The sequence below is a fragment of the Ambystoma mexicanum genome, chromosome 9 (genome assembly GCF_040938575.1).
Source record: "Ambystoma mexicanum isolate Mex_15411 chromosome 9, UKY_AmexF1_1, whole genome shotgun sequence".
Taxonomy (NCBI): domain Eukaryota; kingdom Metazoa; phylum Chordata; class Amphibia; order Caudata; family Ambystomatidae; genus Ambystoma; species Ambystoma mexicanum.
In genome coordinates, this window is record NC_090931.1 from 142160347 (window position 1) to 142184451 (window position 24105).

The window sequence follows — 24105 nt, forward strand, 5'->3', positions numbered from 1 at the left end:
CCGACCAGTGAGCAGACGTTCGACCGAGGCACCAGCCGCACTATGAAGCACTGCTCAGTGCCCAATACCACACCTTGTAACTCGGCCATTCTAAATCCTCTTTTTTGAGACAGACGCACACGCCTTGATAAAGACCCCCATGTCATCGAAACATGTGTCGGCACTTTTATTAACATTAAAAACGAATGCCACAAATGGAACCAATAAGTTCTCCTCATTTTTTCAAGCGAGACCCAACAAACTGACCACCGATACAATTAAATCGGAATACTTGAACTATATGTGCAGCACCACTTTCGTAAGAATCCCCAACAATTCTGCATTATCTCGTACTACCACAAATCTTCATTCCTGAGGTTTCATTGTTTCTTTCTCTAATAATATTGCTTTCTAAAAGGAGACACTGGGGCTCATTACGGGTCTGGCGGTAACCGTGCTGGCGCTACCGGCGGGTTGCCACCGGACCTGTAAATATTTACCGCCGCCTGACTTCCCAGTGCCACAGGGGGATTACAACCTCTGCGGCCCGGAATGTCAAGCGTCGGCAAATTGTAAGTCCCCACTCCCATAGGACTTTATGGGAGTGGAAACAAGAGAACCACTGGCCCTGTTGCTAACACTGCCGGTGCTTCCGTGAACAGTCCACCTACCGTGGCCGCTCTACCCGGCAGGCAGACCTGTAATATGCCGGTACGGAAACAACAGTGCTGGTAAACTTTCAGGCACCATTGTTTCCGGACCGGAAGGGTCTGAATGAGGCCCACTGTTTTCTTTCTTTAAAAACATGCTCTAACAGAAAAGGAATGTCTTTTTAGGGCAGCTGCTGTGTTCTCCCCATTTACCATGGTTCTTGTGAACCAGGCACAAGGATCATGGAAAAATCAAGCATTCTCAGGGTCTTCTTTGAGGTAGCGTAAATGAGCATTCATTTAACTCATGTTTCTTTTATTATTCACAGTATATGCAAAACTCTCAGTTCCTGGATGCCAATAATGAGATTAGTCATGGAAGTCTCCAAGCTCCATGTTTCTCTCGTATTCGAAGAGATCTTCCATGTCTTCATCCATCATCTTCGTAAGCTCCGTCAAGAGAACGTCCAACGCCTGCAAGACACGGACAGGGCCCAGTTACTACCGAGAGATGCAAATTCCACAGCGGAATGCTGCAATACCAATTCTTAAGCAATATATCCCGATGTGTGCGGGCATTACCAGTCAGGTAATGACCCGGGGCCCGCGTTACAGGCCTAAGCGATGCAAGGGCCTCAACGTGGGCCCCGTGTCATTACCTCAGCGATAACGACGACCTCTGAGGGGTGTAGAGCTATTAGTAACCCGGCATGCTTTACAGGGGAGAGGAGGGAAAATCAGGAGAGGGACTTTGAGAAATGGAGCGGCTGATGTTCCCCAACTTAGAAAAAAGTACAAAGCAAAATGGCATCTATAGACATAGGTGGAAGGGAACTACATGCAGTCCTTTCTCCCTTTCAAAATTCGGCCATTGCCACGGAGGAGAATGGGCGGGACAGCAAGAGTTCCTGGAGCCGGCGAGGCATGAGGCGGCTGCAGGTAAGTGGGGCTGGGATAGTGAGGGGGTAGTTGGAGGAGGTGGAAGTAGTGAGCGGGCTGGGGCAAGGGGGGTGCAGGCGAGAAAAGCCAGAGCGTTTACCTCTGCAAGTCTAGATATGGCATATTCACATACATCCTTCCTAAATTTGCTAGCATCCCCTTACTATGACAGCTTGACTTCCGTACCCATCTTCTTGCGACTGCTAAAATGCAGTGTACATGAAAGCTGTCTCTCACCAGTGCACCATGAACGCTGCCTCTCACCTGTGCACCATGAGCGCTGCCTCTCACCAGTGCACCATGAACGCTGCCTCTCACCAGTGCACCATGAACGCTGCCAGTGCACCATGAACACTGCCTCTCACCAGTGCACCATGAACGCTGCCTCTCACCAGTGCATCATGAAAACTGCCTCTCACCAGTGCACCATGAACGCTTCCTCTCACCAGTGCACCATGAACGCTGCCTCTCACCAGTGCACCATGAAAGCTGCCTCTCACCAGTGCATCATGAAAACTGCCTCTCACCAGTGCACCATGAACGCTTCCTCTCACCAGTGCACCATGAACGCTGCCTCTCACCAGTGCACCATGAACGCTGCCTCTCACCAGTGCACCATGAACACTGCCTCTCACCAGTGCATCATGAACACTGCCTCTCACCAGTGCACCATGAACACTGCCTCTCACCAGCGCACCCTGAAAACTGCCTCTCACCAGTGCACCATGAAAGCTGCCTCTCACCAGTGCACCATGAATGCCGCCTCTCACCAGAGCACCATGAAAGCTGCCTCTCACCGGTGTCCCTGGGCTGGCCAATCAGATTCCAGGGGTAGCATGTGCCGCTCCAAGCCACTCCCTAACACGCCACTGATAAGACACTACCTGCAGTACGTTATAAGGATAATACAAGTCACTGGGGAGTTCTGTAACTAGATAGAGTTCGGCCGAGTTTCTTTATTAGGTCACAGAACTCTGTGGTGACTTAAAATACACTTTTAACATATGGTCGTTTTTTTTATTACTCCTTATAATAAATGGGCATACACTTTCATACCCATTAATACCAGCCCCCTGCCTTATTGAAAAGTAAAGGATCTTTCAGCTGCTGATACAGGCAATAAATGTAAATCTGTTTGGATTAAAAAAACATGCAGCCGCAGCTAATGTGTACCAGAAAAATAGTTTAAGCAGTTTAATAAAATGCATCTAAAACGTTTACGTTTGATCTGGGTTATCATACGCTGAGTGGCACATTCTGTGAATGAACCCTGCTGAGGTTACACTCTGTATGCAGCCTCACTGTCCTTAGGCACTTGCGGCCCAATAACCAAGGTTAATGCCTGGCTCCACTGAAAGTAGTGCAACAACATTGAGGGGTTACAACTGACTTTAAGGTCTGCACCAAAAAAGGATAACACCAAGGACATTGGAATCGGCTGTGTTTGAAAAAGGGGCAGACATATTGTGTGCAAAAAAATACCTACCAACTCCTGGAAGGCTGTCTGATGAAAGTGAGCAATGGGAGCATTTTCCAAAGTGGCCTCCTGCTGTTTCTGAACATTTAAATACTCGTAGATAAGAATGTCCAGCATGCAACCTGCAATAGAAATCGTGCAATCAGTGCATCAAATGCAAAATACGCTGAATATATCCATGCAGCACAGAAGCATTACTCACTTTCTGAATTAACTTGCAAAGGAAGAACACTACCTGCCTGCAACATTGCCTACCTCAATATTGTCCCTCACAAGCCCTCCAATCACCTACCTCCAACCTTCTGCGAGTGAGCCGGTTCTCCAAGCAGAGATTTGGAGGGAGATTCTTATCCTCAGCAGGTCCCTCCCTCTGGAATAGCCTCCCTGCAGCCCTCCGTCTTGAGCCGTATCTCCTTAAATGCTAACCCAGTTCTCTGTTTTTCTCCCTCCCTTCCTCCTCTTCCTTACAGCATGCTGACTGGCCACCAGGTGTACCTCAGAGTCTCACTCGGCCCCGGCACCCCTGCAAGTCCTCTCTCGACCTTGCCTCCGGGCCCTACACCCCACCAACACTCAATGCACTGAGAAATGAACCCAAGAGAGTGGCTCACTCTGCACTTAACCCGGTCTCAACCAACCGGGTGCACTTGATCGTCCCCCTCCCTGTGACCCTCTGTGCACTTGCTCGATCGTACGCAACGCGCCTGAAGATCATTTGTCTTTTCGCCCTTGTCTACACCACAGAATTGCACTGTAAAACTGCAGAATAGCTGACAGACCTATTTGCTGTCTCCCAAACTGTTAAATGTATTTTTTACGCACTTACTCTGCCTGTGCAGACTATTATCATCTCAGAATTGCCAGGGCTCTGAACGAATGTTTATTTTTTCCCTGTGTTCTCACCCTCCTTGAGCGCTTTGAAACACTTTCCTGTGTATAGACGCTATATAAATAAACAATACCCTACCAAGAAGGAGTCAAAAAAATATAGCAGATATATTTATCAATCCGTCCTGTTCATAGTAAATCAATGGTTTGGATGATCCTACAAAGTATTGGATAACCATACAAAAACTCACTCATGTTTTACAGTTTTGTAATGAATTCGGCGAGCACATTATCGAGCGGCGCAAATGCACCACATTGATTGTGCTCAACACTGCAATGCCACAAGTTGAAATGGTGAGAACAAGCTCCGTGTCCATTTTAGGTGGGACATACGAGATTTGTTGCAATTATTTGACCAAGCCACGACTTTTTTTAGCTAGTTTGGAATGTGCACAATATTTGTGAAAGAGCAAAGGCCAACTAAAGCAAACAGATTGTGGCAATAAGCCCCGAGGTGGCGGGCCAATACCACCCCAGGTAATGCCCCCGGGGCGAGTTATAGGCCCGAGCGAAGCGAGGGCCTTAACGGTGCCCCGGGGGCATTACCTCGGGCGGTATTGGCCACCCACCGAGGGGCTTATTGCCATTAGTACCCCGGCCCGTTAGACCGGGGTACTAATTGCTTTTTTTAGTAGTCCGTTTTCCCTTTCCATGGCGGCCATCAGGAGCGGACACTCTGGGAACAGAAGTGTTCCCAGCGCGTTCGCTTCCAAGAGCAGAAGAAAAAAGAAGGTAAGTGGGGTCGGGAGGGCAGAAGGGAGGGGATGGGGAGGAAAACATACCGCGGTCTCCGGCGGGGGATGATGGAAGCCTCCAGCCGTGTGGAGGCTTGGAGCGGGGATGGCCCCGCTCCGAGTCTCCACACGGCTGGAGCCTTCCATCGTCCCACACCAGAGATCACAGGATAGAAGGTAAGCTGGGTGGGGTGGGAGCTTGGAGGAGGGTGGGAAAAAAAATAATTCTTATCTGAGTCCCCGGCGGGGGACGATGGAAGCCTCCAGCCATGGGGAGGCTCAGAGCGGGGATTGCCCCGTTTCGAGCCTCCGTATTGGCTGAGGGGCTGCCACGCCCCCCGCCGGGAACAGAGTAGCCGGCACGCACGGCGTGGATGGGAATACCGTGTGGTATGGCTCGCAAATGAGCCAATCACCACACAGTATTCCTGTTCAGCTGCGCGTGCCAGGTACTAATTCAGAATAATTTGCTACATACCACGACTGAACATTTTACATTATAGCTAGGTGTGCTGTTATGAAAGATGAGGAGTTTGACTTGAAAGCACAGTGCATGGTCCATTCTCATAACCACAATCTGTTTTAAGGAGCCAAAATACATCCCGTCCAAGCAATATAGAAAAAGTACTTTACTATGTTTAAGTGTCTTTCACCAGCCAACCACAGTCCAATAATGTAAACGTAAGACAAATGGGAAGACACATTGGGAAAGGGCCTCCCTGATTGAGAAATGAGTTCTAAATTAGCACCCAGAGCAAAACAAAACACTTGACTTAGACCACCTATGTAGTCAAACACAGCTACATACTTTGTAGGGGAGTGCTTAACGATTAAACATTGTTCCCTAGAGTTCAAGAAAACAATGTACACTGTAACATGTTTATCAATAGGGTTTAATGCCAAAATATAAAAATGTATCCGATGATCACACAAGATGGCTATGATTTTTTCCATAGATCGGCTTTACCGGTTAACATAAATCTTGAACAGCTGACACACACAAATGTTGCTGTAAAACATTAGAAATTGTACCAGTGGGGCTGGGGTGGTGAGGGGTCCAGTGACGACTTATTAGCCACCATCATCGAAGCCACTGAGTCCAATGTCATGATGCACACTCTTTTCAGCCCATGGATGTGGAAACCCTGCCAGCCATTGCATGCAATAGGAAGATCACGGCTGCCATGGAATCCAATGGCCAGAGGGATCCCATGTATAAGGCGGAAGTTCACCAGCTGTAGAGACGACGTAGGAGCTGTGTGCCCAGGTCTTGCATGTGTAGTAGGTAAGAAAGGGTATTGGAGGTGAGGGGGGTTGGGGAAAAAAAGGTAGGGTACTTACACTTTTACATTAAGCAGGCATAGTAAAAATATGTCCAATCCCCGCAGTGAGCCGATGTCTTTTTACTTTGTCCATGCATAACATCAAAGTGTGCACACCCTAACTTAAACACGTTTAGCAATACAATGAATGTATTTGGTTTATAGACATTGGGCCTCATTACAAATTTGCCGGTACAGTAACAACGATACCGGTAAGCTTGCCGGTACCGTTGTTACGGTACCGGCAAACTATGAGTTCTGCTCGCTGGTGCCGTTGCGCACGCCAGGTCTGAGCTGGCAGGCGGACCGGCACCGCGAGCAGAGCATGTCGGATGCACCAGCACCATTCACGAATGGTACCGGTGCATCAGACTTCCCCATTCCCATTGAGCCCTGTGGGGCTCAATGGGAATAGGGAAGAATATTCTCTGGTGCCCGGGAATGGGCGATTACCGGGTCTGCCGGGGTTGTAATAGCCCGATAATTGCCCATTCCTGGGCATTGGAAAAATTCACGTTTGGCGGCAGCCTGGCGGTTTTACCGGCAAGGCTACCGCCAAACTTGTAATGAGGCCCATTATTTCAAATACTCTGTCAATCTACAGCGAGTTTTGAGATATTGACCTCAGAACCCACTGTAAACTAGAAGGTGGTACTTCCAAAGGGGCTGCATACAAGGACATTTCTTTTTCTCCATCCTAGAACGAGCTATACAGTCACAAAGTGGATTTAAATAATGTGCATACACCCAGCAAATACACTGCAAAGCTTAAACATGGATACACGTTAGGCTATGCAAACTATTACATTGAGAATAGACATGGTAGAAAGACTTCAGTTCATGCTGGCTAACTTTATGTTTTTACTATGCTTAATGTAATAGTGTGCAAACCCTAACTTGCACAGGTTTTAAGCATCAACATGTAACTAATAGGCATCATTAATGCACTCTTTCTCAAATTATGCAAATGTTTAGATGTCTCCAATAACGTGAAATCCATCTCTTTATTATGTATAATGTGCTGCACGGCCAAAGGCCTCAGAGCGCAAATCAAACAGTGACAAGACGGCATAACATGAACTTAACTAGGTACCAGTGAAGAAGAAAGGGGCATCCAACTAGTCAACTCCTCTGTTAAGGTGAGTCTTCACCGCTATTTTACATTTGTTCAAGTAAGATATAGTTCTTAATGAGGCTTGCAACTCATTCCACGCCTTAGGGGCCCAGGAAGAAAATCGAACCCCCCCCATATGTTTTGCAATTTGTACCATATATGGAAAAAAAGATTACTGTTGTTGGAGCGAATAAGCAATCGACAAGATATCGAGAGGCATTTCCAGCAAGACATTTGTGAGTCAGGGTGAGGGCTTTATGACAGATTATATGTTTAACCGGCAGCCAATGGAGGTCGCGTCGGGCCAAGGTATTATGGTCCTGTTTAGCAAGTCCTCGGACAGCAAGAACATTCCCTTTCTGGGTAATCTGCAGTTTATTCAGATTAGCGGAAGACGTGCCAATGAGAAGACTGTCCAACTTGGCATTGATAAGGGCTGAGGCAATCAGAGCTCTGTTCTAGCAGTTCAGTATTATTATTGAGTGCTAGGGAGTTCAATGCCATCCAAGACTGGATTGACGATTAAACGGTATTAATGGCCAAATAGTCCTGTGCATAATCTCCTGATAAATCCGGTAAAATCCGAGTGTCGTCTGCATAATTTGGAACTATGTGATTTTTTTCGAAAAATGTTTTATTGAAAACATTTTTAACAAATCTTAAATACTGAACCAAATAGAGAATGTTTGTTTTTATATTTGCGGTGGGTCCCCTAACCCCAAGCCACCTGTTTCTCTATGTCTATAACCCCACCCATCACCCCTCCCCACCCATTTTACTCCCTTACCCCACCCCTATATACAACAAAAATAAATACAAAATCAGTGTTTTTTGGTATTTTGGATTCGTTGAAAAAGGTTTTTGGTAATTTCTATTCGAAAATACCACTGGGCACCCATAATTTGTGTAGCAGACCCCCAGGTTGTCTAGAAGGTTGAATAAAGGCATTGTGTAATGGGCCTCATTACGACCCTTGCGGTAATCCGCCGTCATTACCGCCATGGCGTAATGAACGTTAACGCCGTGGGACGATGGCGTAAAGTGCGCCACATTAGGACCCATCGCGCACGAGCATTACGCCATGGCGGTAATGTAAACAGCGCCATGGCGGTAATGCCCCCAAAACGGCACCTACCGGCATCGTATGCGGCGCAAGGTGCACCACCGCCACCGCCGTACATAGCGGTGACCGTAGTTAGCGGTCACCGCAATTAGCGGTGACCGTAGATAAGCGGAACCGGAAGTAGCGTCACCGCGGCGGAACGGGAAAGAGCACGGCGGCCATCTTTAAAAACACAATCCATTGCCATCCTCCGAAACCACTGGACATCCGAGCCTGAGACCCCGCCAATACCGTCTTCAACCTTCTACCTGCAGGAAGATGCCTAAAGTTTTGAAAAAAGCCTGTGACCGCCAGCGGCAAGACCGCTTCTCCAGAGAGGAGCTTACCATTCTAGCGGAGACCCTCCAGGAGAACGCTGCAGTGGTATTCTCCAACCAACTGACAAGACCGGCCATATCCAAGAAGAAGGCCATATGGGCACTGGTAGCTCAGCGGGTCAGTGCCGTGGGAACAACACCCCGCAATGTCAAACAGTGCCGCAAGCGGTGGGACGATCTCCGGCTCAGAGTCAGGAGCATACTATCAGCCAACATGAACCTGGCAATGGCAACTGGGGGAGGATCGGAGTCCCCTATAAAATTGCAGCCATGGGAGGAAATCTGTGCCTCCACAATCGGAATGCAGAGCATTGAAGGAGTAGGAGGAATGGAGAGAGGAGCCCCGACATCGGGCGATGCAGGTAGGTGGCTCAAATCAAGGCATGCAAATCTCACCTGAGTCCATTCATGTGAAGTACAATGTTGGCCCATAGTGTGAATGCAACACATCAGCAGGAGACTGCCCACAGATACATCCGATCTGCACCCTGTACACATGCAGCACGCACACCCTAACTGCAGGCACCCACATACCTCCATGCTACTTCCACACAAAAGGGAGACAACTTTTTTCCCCTGCATGAAATGTGCCACATGTACTAACTGATGAGATGCCAGTCGCCACAATGCCCGGCCAATGTCCGCAGACCCATCAATAACACTCTCCCTCCTCTGTCCCACCACAGGCTCAAATTCCGACCTTGAGGAAGAGGACACCACAGCCTCCACACCCACCAAGAGGGCCAGGCCAACTGTGCCAACGCCACAACCCTCCACCTCTGTCGTCCCGAGGAAAACACCACAGCAGGCAAAATCCCTGCAAGGGAAACAGGACAGGGCACAGACAGCCACCCCAGCAGGCAGTACAGCAGCAGCAGCAGCAGCAGACATCACACCAATCATGCCCACAGAAGCCACAGCCTCTGCTGCAAGCAGCACAATTGGGGAGACTGCTGCCATTGCTGCCTCCTCCGATAGCGAAGCAGGGATCTTTGAGGAGAGTGATGTCAGAAGCCCCACAGGCCACCCTCATTCCCCCTACCTGTCCCTAAGCAGCCCGCATGCGGATGCCACACAGGGTCAGCCAGAGGATGACGATTGGCCAGCCACTCCATCCCCGCTGCAGGGGCAGATCAGCCCAATGGGAATACCACTGCCATTAGCCATGGGCCAGAATTCCAACCATTCTCTGGAGGCGATTGCCACCCGGCAGCAGCAACTTTCCTCGCTGCTCGAAGAACATGTTGCAGAATGTGGGGGGTCAAGTGCAGCAATGGAGAAATGTGCTGAGACTGTGAAGGCAGCTATAGAGTCGTCCACAAAGGACATCTGCGCGGAACTAGCTGCTGTGCGGCACGCCATCACTGACCTTGTGCAGACAATACGGGCCATGCGTCCAAATGAGCAGGCAGGATCCTCCTCGGTTGCCAGCTCGACACCGAGCAGCCCCATCCGCCGATCGGGGAGGAACCTCCGCAGCACAGGCAGGGGTGCCCCGGGGGCCAGTGGAGGGGGCTGCCAATAGTGGCCGGACAGTGTAGGAATCCTACTACTGACACTGCTGCACAGACCAACTCACACCTTTGTTGGGATTCCAGGGGGGGGGAGGGTGGAGGGGGGAGTGGGTGTGTTGGGGTGTGCAGGGGGGTGGCGGGGTGGTGTGTTGGGGAGTTAAGGGGGGAGTTTGGGGGGGTGTGTGTGCAGGGGGGAGGTGGGAGGTGGGAGGGGGTGTGTTGGGGTGTGCAGGGGGGAGGTGGGAGGTGGGAGGGGGAGTGACACGACAGTTCATAGTTCAAATACACTTTTTCGTTTCAAAAAAGGAAATGTGTGGACATTTTCATTGCGTATGTGTGCTTTATTGGTGTCCAGTCCTCAGTGTGCATGCCCCAGAGTCACACAGTGCCCCAAGTGCAGTCTCCATGCGATGAACACCAGCCGTGTGTGCTAGAAGCAGTGGTTGATGATACTTTGGCGCATGGCACGCCCCTCCTGTGCATCGCCTCCTCCATGTGGTGGCGCCCCTTCTGCACCCTCCTCATCCTCATCCTCATCGTCAGGTGGTTGCAGTTCTGCGTCAGGGGGCAGGGGCACATTCCGTCTGACGCACATATTGTGCAGCATGACACATGCCATGACGATCTTTGCCACCTTCTCATGGCCATACAGGAGTGCCCCACCAGACCTGCTGAGGCTTCTGAATCGTGCCTTCAGGAGGCCGAATGTCTGCTCTATGACCACACGAGTACGTGTATGTGCACGGTTGTAGTCCTCCTCGTGCTGGTTCTGCGGGTTCCGGACTGGCGTGAGGAGCCACCTCTTCAGGGGGTAGGCTGCATCACCTGTATGTAGGCGAGAATGTATGTGTCAGTCATGTTGTCTGATCAGGAACATGATGTCCCACCATGGCTGGCATGGAACTGTTACCTTGGCTCACTTCTACATGCACTAATTGATTCACACTATGCAACCAGTATATGCTCATTGCTGCCATGGCCTGTTTTGCATGCCATCACCCTATGTATGCAGAGGGGTTTTGTGCATTGTGAGTGGCCTTCCTCTGTATCCGTTCTCTGTGTTACTCACAGCCAGGTGGAGTATGCATCATCCCCCCCCCCCTTTCAGCCAGGTGGAGTATGCATCATCCCCCCCCCCCTTTCAGCCAGGTGGAGTATGCATCATCCCCCCCCCCCTTTCAGCCAGGTGGAGTATGCACTGGTACGTCATTCCCATGCCCACTTCCATGACATCGCACTCACCGAGTAGCCAGGATCTTGGGCCTGCATGTCGCTCCATGTAGCGTGGTATTGTGGAGTTCCTCAGGACCATGGAATCATGGGTTGATCCGGGGAATCGGGCACAACAATGTGTGATGATCTTGTTGGAGTCACAGACCATTTGCACGTTGACAGAGTGGAACTGTTTCCGGTTGCGGTACGGTACCTCCATGGCACGTGGAACCACCAATTCCACATGGGTGCAGTCGATGGCACCAATGCAACCGGGTATGCTGGCTAGTGCATGGAAACCCACTTTGGTGTTTGCAATCTCCTGGGCAGTCCGTGGTAATGAGATGTGGTCGTCTGTGTGCTTGAGGAGGGCATCGAGCACTTGGATGAGTGTTCGTGAGAATAATGGTTGTGAAATGCCATGCAGGTGCCCCACTGTGTGCTGGTAGGTGCCTGTGGCCAGGAAGTGGAGTACAGCCACTACCTTCAGTAGGGGGGGGATGGCGGTTGGACTTTCTATCATGCTGACGATGTCGTTGTGTGTCATGTCTACGATGGCGGTGATGGTGTCCCTGTCCAAACGGTACAGGGTGTGGATCTGCTCAGCAGTGAGGTTGTTTGGATTGGCTCTGATGCGTGGGATTGGGGGCTGCCTGCGTGGTGGCACTGGCTGTGCTGGTGGGGCTTGCTGGGCCTGCCTTGCCCTCCTTCTCCTCCTGCGTCTCCTCTGTGCTGCCTGTTGTTGTTGTTGTTGCTGTTGCTGTTGTAGTAGCACATGCATTGCTATCAGGTCCTCCAGCCCCAACATTGCTAGTCGTATTGGCATCATTGTGGAGTGTGACTGGGTGTGGGTAGGGGTGGGGTGTGCTCTTTTTATACTCCCCTGAGTCTGTATTGCCTTCACCTGTGCTGTTTCTGTGCACCTGTGGCAGCTGCATTCACTTGAATTGGCCCTTTACGGTTGGTTCGCGATGGCGTTATTTGCACCATGGCGGTAAGGTACTTAGCGGCCTCATTGATGGCGTTAGGTGCATGTCCGCTTGGGTCGGCATTTGCGTGCCTTTCCGCCATGGCGCTAAGTACGGTGTGGGCGGTCGCGTGCGCGCACCCTTAGCGCTGTTTGCGGCAGCGTTAACTACGATGCCGCTATTGGCATCGTAGTTAACGGTCACGGGTCATGATCGTACCTGGCGGAAAACGATGGCGGTAAGCATTTACCGCCATCGTTTTTCGCTTAGCGCCAGGGTCGTAATGAGGCCCATAGAGTCGGGTAGAGACAGGAGCCCTGTGGCACTGCGCAAGTGAGGGGAGTAGATGAAGCTTGACAATCACCCACTGCGACCCTCGCAGACCGGGGCCCCAAAAAGGAGTAGATCCATGCAGCGACCACTCTCAGAGCATCTCCCAATCAATCTCCTGGTAAGCAAAGTGTGATCTACAAGATCATCGAAAGCCACTGACATGTCCAGCAGCATCAGGCGCGCATTGTCGATAACACCTGCAATATTGGACTGGAGGTCCAGTAGAGCAGTCTCTGTCTGTTGTTTAGCCCAGAATCCTGCTTGCTATAGCCCCGATTTCAGAAGAAACAGAACATTTGTGATAGGCCAGTAATTGCTGGCAATAGCTGGATCCAGAAGATCTTTTTTCAAGAGTGAAGGGATCTATGCCTCCTTGACGCATGACTCAGAAGAGGAAGCGTTGGTAATCCTAGTACTCCAGGGTAAAAGGAATCAATAGTCTTTAATAATATTAGCGGGAGAGCCATCTGCCTAACAAGCGGTGTGTTAAATGCTCCTTATGATTGTCTGAACTTCAATCTCGGTTACCTGTTTAAAGGTGAATTTAGGCTGATTCGGCAAGGGTGGTCCCAGAACCGCAGCAAGTGATGGGGGGAGGGGGAGAGTTTTCAAGAAGAAGCTGTCGATCGCTAAACGATTGTTGATGACATGAAAAGAAAATCTCTCGTATCACGTAATGTGTTGGAATGAACTGTGGACATTCCCTCTTACGCCATGCTATGCTGATGGATGTTCTGCTATTTTGTATTTTGTATTTGAAATTGCTTGTTACTGCGCACACACATCTACTAGAAATGAGGACAAACTGTATTCACTGCGCCCCACTTAGATATTGACAATGTGCCAGTGATTGTGGCTTTAAAAGTCGTGACTCGACTTTCAAGTGGATCAAGTCATTCATAATTGTAGGGGCATTGCTGCAAATTAGGTGCCAAATAATGCCATGAATAAATATTTTACTTTCCTAATTACCAGTTCCTTTTGCACATGAGATCTGTTCAATCAATATTTACACTTTGTGAGTATAGGGCGTGGTCTCTCGGAACACGCTGCAAATTCACAAAGTGTAAATATTGATTGAACAGATCAAGCCATGCACAAATAAAAATTAGCAATTAAAAACGAAAAATATGTATTCATGAACTTATTTGGCGCTTTGTAGAAGAATTGCTGCTTTGATTTTATCATGTAAAGATTTAACACTCGCAACAGTACAGGGACTGACATGCTCAATGTCTACCACACGCGGAACCTTTCGACGTGCCATGAAACGTACTGAAATTGATACCGATAAAAGAGGATTGAGCGAGTGCAGATACCTTTGTATAATCTTGCATCTGTTCTGAACCCAACTTACTAAGATTTTTTACGCTAAAGATAAGATAGTAAATCTAAACTGCTAGTGTCTCCCTTTTCAATTCCGTCATGATTTGGTGCCATCTACTGTGACGAATCGAAGGAATTGTCTCTCTACCGTGTGAGGCTAGGGAGGTGAGCTCACACTGCAAAACACTGCCTAGCGGTTGAGGCAAGTGGGACCTCACTGGGAGAGACTTCTCCTTTGCGGACAAGGACTCCCGTTCCTGTGAGCAACTCCCTAAGCCATTTCCCATGGCGGCATGTATGGGACCATCAGATATGCAGAACACTATCGGTGTAAGATATTGGGCAAGAGACAAAACGGAAATAGACATCTGCAAACAAGAAAGAAGATATGTTTCTTTAAGTGTAGACCTCTATATAACTGAGATGAGTAGATTGATAACCGAGAAGAAGTGGAAGCAGCACACTCCAGAGAGAGAGCCGACGGTGTAAGCAGGGGAAGCCCTCTGAGGCTGTGACACCTGCAAGAGGTGGACCCGCGGTGCCCACAACTTTCAGAAGTGACCTGAATAGGGGCCCAGCATCTACATGCAGTGAGGAGAGCGGGAGACAGTTATCTAAATTCCGGTGGGGTCGTGACAACAAAGACTTTGGGCCTCATTACACGGTAGGCGGTAAGGGTTTACCGGTACCGGTATTTTACCAGTACCGGTAAACCCTTACCGCCTTACTATGAGTTCCCTTTGCGGGTTGGTGAATTTAACGCCTGCTTTTTGCAGGCGTTAAAAACCAACCTGCAAAGGGACCAAGGAGCTAATTACGGTACCGCAATTTGCGGCACCGTAATTAGCGCCTTCCCCATTCCCATAGAGCCCTATGGGGCAAATATGGGAATGGGGAAGGGCAATGGGGGAAAGGGGAATTACTGCCCCGCCAACCTTGGAATAGGGCGGTAATTCCCCTTTCCACCAAGGCGGTGCCGGTATTTTACCGGCATGGACCAAGGTGCTAATAGCACCTTGGTCCACCGCCATCCGTGTAATGAGGCCCTTTGAGGTGAGCAGTGAGTGCACCCGTCCAATGATGCTGAAACCACTATGCTGAGGCAGCGAGATGTCCAGTTACCTGCAGCCGTACCTGGTCCTACGGTGAGAGAGGAACAAGAACAGGTCACCTATGGATTTGACAAGATGGAAAACCGGAGCAAACAAAGCGAATCAGAGCAGCTGCCGGCCCAGGCGACAGTCCCCTGGAAAGTCAGAGGTAACAGGGAGATAAGGAGAACTGGGAGGCCATCAGGGAATTGTTATAAAGCAAGAGGAACTCGTCCCATTGAAATTGATGAGACATTGATGTTGATAAAGTGGAACTGTACTAATGTGAAAAAAGGGGTTCACAGATAAACCTGAAAGAGAACTCATTGTGACAGGGGCACAAATACACAGGGAAGGGGTGAAAATATCCCATAAACCAAGAAGTAAAGAGTGGAGAGTATCAGAGAGAGGATTTTATGAATCATAAATAAACCTGAAAGAGAGATCATTATGACAGGCGCACAAAAGATCCTACAAAGAGGGGAAAACTACCCTTAAATCAAGAAGTAAAGAGCAGAGACTATAACAGAGACATTTATATAAATACGAGAAAGACTTATATAAATACGAAGAGAAGTCAAGTGAACCACTTAAGGGAAACAGATACTCAGCATTAACAACACAAAGAAAGGGGGAACACTAAGCCCCAAGACAGCATATCTTAGATAAGACGTTATAGGTTACCAAACTCAAAGGGAGACAGGAACCTGAGCAGTGAGAAGAAGAAAGAGCTCGAAGGCCTGTGTTGGAAAAATAACCCTAAAGAGGGAGGAAGTCCCAAAGACATTATGAAAGAGTGGCAAGAATGATACAGAAAGTAACAACAAACAATTTAAGAATAGCCTACTAACCAGGAGTCCTGAAGAAAACGAGAGGCATTGCCATAACATAATCAGGAGGGACACACCCTCGTGATCTTACTTAAGTTGGTTAGAACAGTGGTAGGGTTAGCTAAAACTAGTTTTCATTTTTTGGACTGCTGACTTATTCTTTATTTTTAGACTACATGCAGGGAACATCCATACAGCAATAGGGAAACATGGGCCTTATTCTTATCGTTTAATGAATAAGAAGGTGCAAAATCAACACAATGGCTGCGTCCTTCTTCTGACCTGCCACACCACATACAAAGGAAGGTGAAATATTTAACTGTTATTAGTCTACACTACTACTTCTCCCCTCTCCACACTGCTACTACTACTCCCCTCTCCACACTATTATCACTACTCTCTCCACATTACAACTACTCACCCTCTCCCTCATTCACCCTATTTTCACTCTCTACTCTCCCAATTCTACAGTCTATCACTCACCTTCCATGCACACTCAAACTGCAGTACCACTCTCTCCCACCGACCAATACCTCATGTGGTACGCCACTTCAATAACTTTTTTCAGCTCTGTCCTTCTTCCACCTGGTCTCTTGATCCTTCTCCTGACCTCATCCACAAAAACCCACACCTTCTTGTTTCCTGTCCTCTCTTTTATCCTCCCTCCTCCCCTCCATTGGCTAGCTTCCTTTGCCTGTTCCCCAATGTCAAACACTGACTGTTTTCTTTCATGGGAAGGTGTTACAGATATTGAAACCTTCAAAAGGATCATAGTCCCTGCTCCTTTTATTTAAGTGGATTTACCAATCTCCCATCATGACGGCCCACAAAAGTCATTGTCCCCATTTGTCGGAGGATCTCCTGGCAGAGAAATGCCTGGTTTGCCGAGGACACTGGCATGCATGATGGTCATATTCAGGTCCTCCATGGAAGATCACAAAGCATGGGTGAGTAAAATATCCTGAAGCATACAGGTTCCGCTTGGCACTCTGTGCTCTGTCTTACACCAGTGCGGTGTGGGTCTGACATGCTCACCCTGCGCTGTCTGACTTGGCTGCCTCCCTCTGTACCAGCACTCTAGCTCGCGTGATGGCCAGCTGCGCTGGGCCGGTTCACAGTTTCTTCTGGCTCGTGGTGGTTGGTATCCTTACCTTACGGTAGTCTTGTGGTAATGGTGCTGCTGTCAAGGTAGAGGAGTTTGTTGACTCTATGGGACAAAGCAAAATACACTGGCCAGAATGGGGCTGTGCAGACATGGGGTGATAGACAGTGGTACCGCTGTCATTCAACAAGGCACAAGAGGAAGGGTCAGGAACTTAGACCCTCTCAACTCCTAACAGGGAAAGATCTCTGTCATATCCCTGCACCCCACCCCCCAACATCTCCCACCCCCAGCACTGTTCCACCACAAAGGAAAAGGAATCAGGTTGGAGGGTCAAGGAACCATCTAAAAACGTGAGGCTTGGTTTCTCTGTTCCGAGCCATCCACATCCAGGGAGCATGAGCTGTTATTAGGTTATATGTCCTTTCTGGTAGTACTTTAAGCTGTGAATGGGCCAATTGATGGGCAGGCAGTCTAGTTCTGCCACAGTGTATTTCTTTTCTCAGAGAAATACCTTTTGGATAATAAACATAATTGGTTTCTCTTCTTCCTCACAGATTTGGTAGAGGACTGCTACCAGTCCTATGGAAGATGCGTCCACCTGTAGCAGGAATTCCTGTGCGATGTCTAGACTTTTGCAGAGGCGGATCCTCAGCTTTTGGGAAGAATTGTATTTGTTTGTCTGTAAAAGGCAGTGGCCAACTCTGGGAGTTTAGGGATACATCTTAGAAAATACTCAATTGGTCCTAAAAAAGCACAAATGTCAGTTTTAGTGATGGGTCTTTTGATATTTTGGAAAGTCTCCACTTTGCAGGTTTGCGACAACACCTGTTCATTTCCCACCTGAAAGTTAGGTATTTGGTGGATTAGCTTGCCACATGGCATTTTGTATAATTCACCATGAGTCAGGCCTTCCTGACTTGATTGCATACAGATTTCTGGTGTTTTATGTGATCTTCCCAGGAGGAGCTGGATAGGACCATTTCGTTTATGGTGGCCTCAGAAAAACATTGACAGGAAGTCAAGATCTGATCACTTCAGTGTTGAAAAGTGGCAGGCTCTCCATGAAGGCCGAATGACCAGACCACAAATTGAATGGGGGCTTTCACGTTAGAGAAGGCTGTCTTCTGTTTTTCGCTGCTTCATCCCAGAGGACCTGTCAGTGCCCTTATGCCCATTCCAGTGAGGAGATGCACTTTTGCTGAACCCAAGGTCTTCATCAGCTTGTCGATTAGAGGGATGGTGTAGGCTCAGTCTCCTAAAGTATATACAAAATCTCCAACAGTTTTCGGGCTTGGACACCAGCACAGTTGGGGAGAGCCATTCACTGGTGCAGCAACAACTTCTGTTTTTCCCTCATGACTTTCTTGTGTGTTTCCAGTTGATGGTAGAGTGTTAACCTTATGATTATTCCAGTGGGTTTTGAGAATCACCCTTCTTACTCACCATGCTTGGTTGAAAATACATTGAGGTATCTCCCTATAAAGTCAAACAGTTCTTTGTGGCAAGATGTGAGGAAACTGGTTGGTATGTTCACCCCTTGAACTTGAGATGGCAGTGGAGAATCTGTGATGTTACTTTTGTAGAATACATGGAGTTCAGGGTTGCTGTTCACTGTTGCTGTTCCCATGCCATGCCTTTAATTTATAGACATGATAGTGTGATGGCTTCCTTCTATTGGGAAGATGGACTTTGTAGGTTAAGTTGGACACTACTTCAGTGATGACATATGGCTCATGCCATCTGGCAAGTAATTTGTTTTGCATGGGAGCGGGGGAGGAAACACATCCATGACTTTTGTGTCCCATAGAAAAAGTACATTGTCTGGCATTTTTATTGTATGCTCTCTCCTGGCAGCCCAGAGCTTTTGTAGATGTTCCTTGGCCAGCTTCAAGGTTGTCGCAGTTCTTTCCATCTTCTGTGACCAATCTCTGCACATTGATCTTAAGAGTCCAATTAAAGTGATCCACCAGTCCATCGATCTGATGGTGATAAACTGACGTTCTCAGGGTCTTGATTTTTCTAAGATCTTTAATTTCCCTCATCAAGGGTCACATGAAGATTTTTCCATTCTTGGTGAGGATGTCTCTTGAGAAGGCAACTCTGGTGAAGAATGGTATCAGCACCTTGAGGATTGCCTTTGTTGTGTTACTTCTCAAGGTAAATGTTTCCAGTGGCTTAGATGAGGATCACCAAGATGTACTTATTCTTGGTCTTTCAGGGTTTCAGTGGCCCCAAAATGTCAACACCTATATGGTGGAATGGTTCTCGATGATAGGGGAGGAGTTGGCGGGCTCTCTGCACATCATCTGGCAAGTTATTTTGGCATGTAGGACATGTTGCACAGGACTCTTTGACCTGGTCATACTGCTGAGGGGGGTCTTTATTGTTTTTTCAGCCCCAGTTGTCCACCTGTCATGTTGGAAGGCGCCAATTCCATCACTGCTTTCCGGAACTGCATTGTGACCAGTAGTTGATAATGGATGGTGCCTTCCCCCATAGGTTTTACATTGGCTTTGTACTGGAGCTCCTTTCTGTCAATGAAATCGGGGGGTCTTCAGAATTCAGTTTTGGTTACCACATTTGTATGGGCAAGGTCCAAAAGTGGATCTATTGTCTGGGCTTCGGTAAATTCAATCGATGCAGGCCTGTACGCTTCTGGGAAGTGGGAGTCATCTTGTTGGGCCTCTCTCATTTCTCCAAACCCTGCTTCGGCTCTCTTTGTATCATCTAGATCTTCCACCTCTTAGATTTCTGCTAATAAGATCATTTCATAGACCAGTTCAGTTGTGGTTTGGCCGGGATTAAAGAGGACCATCTAAACTTCCTCTCTTTAGTCACCATCGATGACTCCAGCACCGATATCTATAGAATATTTTTGGGCCAGTCCTGATTTTGGGACAATCCACCAATAAGTTCATCCTGTCACTACCACCCTCAAGTTTATCTTGACCAGGGCCTTGCTTCGTGGTGGAACCACAACCATCACCTCCTCATCTCCCTGTAGATCACATCCAGTGGTCCTTGGACTAGCAATGGTAGGCATTCAAGCTGTCTGGGCTGCTCAAACAATCCTCAACATTTCCTTTGGTTGTGGGTGACCTATGTATTGGGGTTTGGATGATCCCACGATCAAACTACTCGCTAACCAAGGCGTTAGGTTGGTCATCAGAAATCAGTAACCCCTACTTTCTGAAGCCGGTCTTAATAAAGCCCATGCATCTAGCATGTGAAGTCTTGTAGACCTCTGCCCAGTCTGCTTAAAGCTAACATGAGGCCCCTCGTATCACTACTGCAGCCATTTAGTGCACATCTCTAAGTATATGTGGGATACATCCCAGAGCATGTGGACAATGGCAAAAACAGCTAATTTGTCATGATCCAGCAATTGGGAAGGATTTAATAGATTTGACAGAGAGTAGCATATGTGCCTCAAAAGGAGACAAAAAACAATATCCTACTGCGCGGAATGCGCATTCCCAACACTATAGAATTGGCTTGGCTTGAGTCCATGTATGTACTGGCGAACACCAGGAAGAGTACTGGGAACACAAGCCTGTCTTTAAAGCCACAAGTTCACACAGTGACCAAATCCGCACACTTCCCTATGCATAGGAAAAAGATGCCCTTTCCAGACATATCACACAAGATGGAGATGATCCGAGACTTGATCACTGCAACTTCTCATGGGCTCACCTCAAAACGCAGACACCTATAGCATAAACAAAAGTGCGCAGCAAGGATCGTCTTGGGACTGAGAAAACAAAATCGCATCTCACCAGTTTTAGAAAGTCTACAATTGTTATCCTTTAGCAGAGAACCGACTTTCAAACTCTCTGCATCACATACTGCAGTCACCAGAGCAACTACACCAAGTATCTGTCAGACCTGCCCACCTACACCCATCAACAGAAAGCAAAGGCACGGGTCTACCTTATATTCGCAAACCAAACAAAATCCTCAGCGAGGGCAGAATGAGCACCCATCTAGGCCCTAAGATGTGGAATGCTCCTCCAGACAACCCGAGGAAGCAAGAGAGCCAGCATCAAATCTGAGGGGACCTAAAGCTTGCAATTCTCCAACAAGCCATTTATCACTTAACTGCGGACTCAGCTGGAGACCAGTACCATGGACCTACATTTCTATCCTAGACCCACCTAGGAGCTCCCCTATGTACCTACTAATCTACACAAACTGAATGGTTCGAATGTACTAGTTTTCTACACCTGGATCCCTCGTTGTAGAAGCTTTGCACCAGTGCAGGTACAGTAATGGAACTAGGACAAAAATGGTCCCAGTTCAAATACATATCCTTTCAATGCATTTTTGCATCAGGACAAAGTTTGGACAGTTTGCCCCAGTACGAATACCATTCAATAGAAGCACTAGTACACATTTTGCAACCCCGGTACAAAAACGAATTGAACGAAAGTTTCCCGCTAGTGAAATGCAAAATTGCACTTTCACTAGTGCAAAGTTTCTGTAATTAGGCATCAGGATGGCTGGTTGTAAACAATACAGCGGTATGGCACCTGCTCTATGATTTCACTCTACCAAAGACTTTCAGGAGTGCCATGCCATTGCCAAAGTAATGCGACTTAATCCTTACTGCAGAAGAAGCCTTCTTATCCTCTCTTCCCATCGGCCTATATTGTCCCTCCCCTCATCTGCATCCTGCCTGCCTTTTTTCCAAGTGCTCCAAAAAAGCATGTTCTGAATATGGCACGGTTTCAAAACATCTAGAATTAAAAGGAATACAATTAAAAATATGTATGGCTTACTCCAATTTCGAAGGGAGTGGCCTACAAGAAGGGGGCATTCATTCCACACTGCAATGGTTCTAAAGCCTAGGAAACCATGGTACTGCATTGCTGATAATTAAAATGAAAGAACATGATTTATTAGCATTGAAATGGGGTGGGTGGTAATGCATGTCAAAATGTTAATGTTGCTCTAAGGAAGCATGGGATTGGGTGAACAAGCGAAGGCAATACCATAGCTAGTAAACCCCTTTAATCAAGATCCCTGTCTTGCAAAGATCAGAAATGATCTTAACCCATGTTGGAGAAGTATAGGCAACAAAGGTATTGCGAAAGCCAGTCTTATTAAGGCAATACTCACTGTCTAAAAGCCTGACCGCAGGGTCCTTTCCGAATAATACTGGCCCATGGACTCCAAGCATGTCAACCAAGTGCTCCATAAAATACATGTCAATCAGTTGCCTGGCTGCATGCGTCGTGATCTAGGAGAAAGGACATGTGTTTACGCATGCATTCAAAATCACCACTCATTACTCTTCTCAAGCACTTGCAGAGTAAGCGACTGCATCTAACATAATTGCAAGTTCTTGGACTAATGAAGAGAAAAGTGGAACAAGAAACGACGACAGTGATGGTCCCTAGATCGGTAGAGTTCTCCAAGACACAGTAAGGAACAAGTTACTTACCTGTAACTGTTGTTCTCCAGCATGGGTCTGTCATGGATTCACATGCTCATGAATATTCCCCGTCGTCAGGCTGGGAATCCTCGGTAAAAGAAAAAATCAGTTTCAGTTTTGTTTCTGAACTGTCTTTCTCCTAATAACCAATCACTGGTCTCTGGGTCATACTGCCCCCAGCCAATGACTGCCCTCTACCTAAGCCCCTCCTCAGGCAGCCATCTTCATATTTGATAGCACGTAAAGTGGCAGTAGGACCAAGAGAATATCCAGAGGGGTCGGATGGAGGGGTCGCATGGGAATCCATACCAGACCCATGCTGGAGAACAACAGTTACAGCTAAGTAACTTGTTCCTTCTCCAGCATGGGGTCTAGCATGGATTCACATGCTCATGAATACAAGAATACATAGCAGTACGCACATGCACAACCTCGGCAGGTGGCAAGGTTCAACATTAAGCATTTCAACAACTCAACATTAAGCATCTCTTACCTCCTCACCAGGCTCACCTTCAAGCAAACCGGTTGCGCAGCACTGCCTGGCCGACTCTGGACTCCTCCCTGGAATCCCAGTCAACGCAGTAGAATCTCGTGAAGGTGTGCGTCGACCTCCACGTAGCAGCCCTGCAGATGTCCAGCAGGGGCACACCAGACAGGAACACCATAGTAGCAGCGATCGCTCTGGTTGAATGGGCTCTCGGACGGCCGGGCAATGGTCGGTTTGTCAACCGGTGACAGTGCATGATGCAGCTGTAGCGCCATCCGGAAATGGAAGCCTTTGAGAGGGCCTTCCCTGAGTTCACACCGCCAAAGTTCACAAACAGCTGTGATGTCTTCCGAAAACTCTTTGTGCGTCCAAAGAGAACTTCAGCGCTCTAGCCACATTCAGCGAGTGCAAAGTCCACTCAGCTGGCGACGAAGGCGACGGGAAGAAAACAGGTTACACCAAGGGCTCGTTGAGATGGAAGTCTGACGGTACCTTGGGCATGAAGGGGGGGTGCATCCTCAGCACTACCTTCGTCTCGTGGAATGTCACATATGGAAGTTTACAGGAGAGGGCCTGGATGTCTCCCACTAGTCGTGCGGAGGTGATGGCCAGAAGAAACGCTGTCTTCCACGATAGGAACTTCAGCTGCACCGAATGCAAAGGCTCGAATGGAGGCCCCATGAGCCTGGTCAGCACCACGTTGAGCTCCCATGCCGGGGCCGGAGCCTTCACCGGCGGGAACGAGCGGAACAGTCCTTTCATGAACTCCTTCACCAGGCGGTGCAACCACAGCGATGACCACCCCGGAGTTCTGGTGTAGCGGGAGATAGCGACGGTGTTCTTTACTACTGCCAGATGGAAGGGTACCAGGAACATCCCCTGGGCGATGGCCCAGCACCACAGGTCCACCGTTTCCTTGGATAGAGCTGGGGATCCGGTGCCCCCCTGCTTCCGGATGTAGAACATTGTGGTGGTGTTGTCAGTGAAGACCCGTACAACTTTGCCATTGAGGGACGGGAGAAAGGACCCGAGGGCCCAGAACACGGCCCGGAGCTCCAGGACGTTGACGTGTAGAGACCTCTTCTCCTCCGGAAGCCAAAGGCCTCTTGCGTGGAGATCTCCAGTGTGCGTGCCCCATCTCTCCAGGGAGGCGTCCGTCATCACCGTTTCCTGATGCGCCGGAGCCTGGAAGTCCATGCCCACCACGAGGTGCGTGCAGGTGCCCCACCACCGGATTGCCTGCCAGAAAGTCTCGTTGAGGG

The 24105-nt window shown here is 48.5% G+C and overlaps 1 protein-coding gene across 1 annotated transcript in view; it reads right to left on the reverse strand.

The window, feature by feature from the left end:
* Positions 1-899: 899 nt before the first annotated feature.
* Positions 900-24105, reverse strand: part of LOC138487766 (uncharacterized) — a 263072-nt gene continuing 239866 nt past the window's right edge. Inside the window, exons 10-12 of the mRNA XM_069614315.1 lie at positions 22041-22161; positions 3055-3167; positions 900-1103 (exon numbers count right to left, since the gene is read on the reverse strand). Of these exons, the coding sequence (XP_069470416.1) occupies positions 999-1103; positions 3055-3167; positions 22041-22161 (339 nt within the window). The 3' untranslated portion in view covers positions 900-998. The remainder of the gene's footprint in view (positions 1104-3054; positions 3168-22040; positions 22162-24105) is intronic.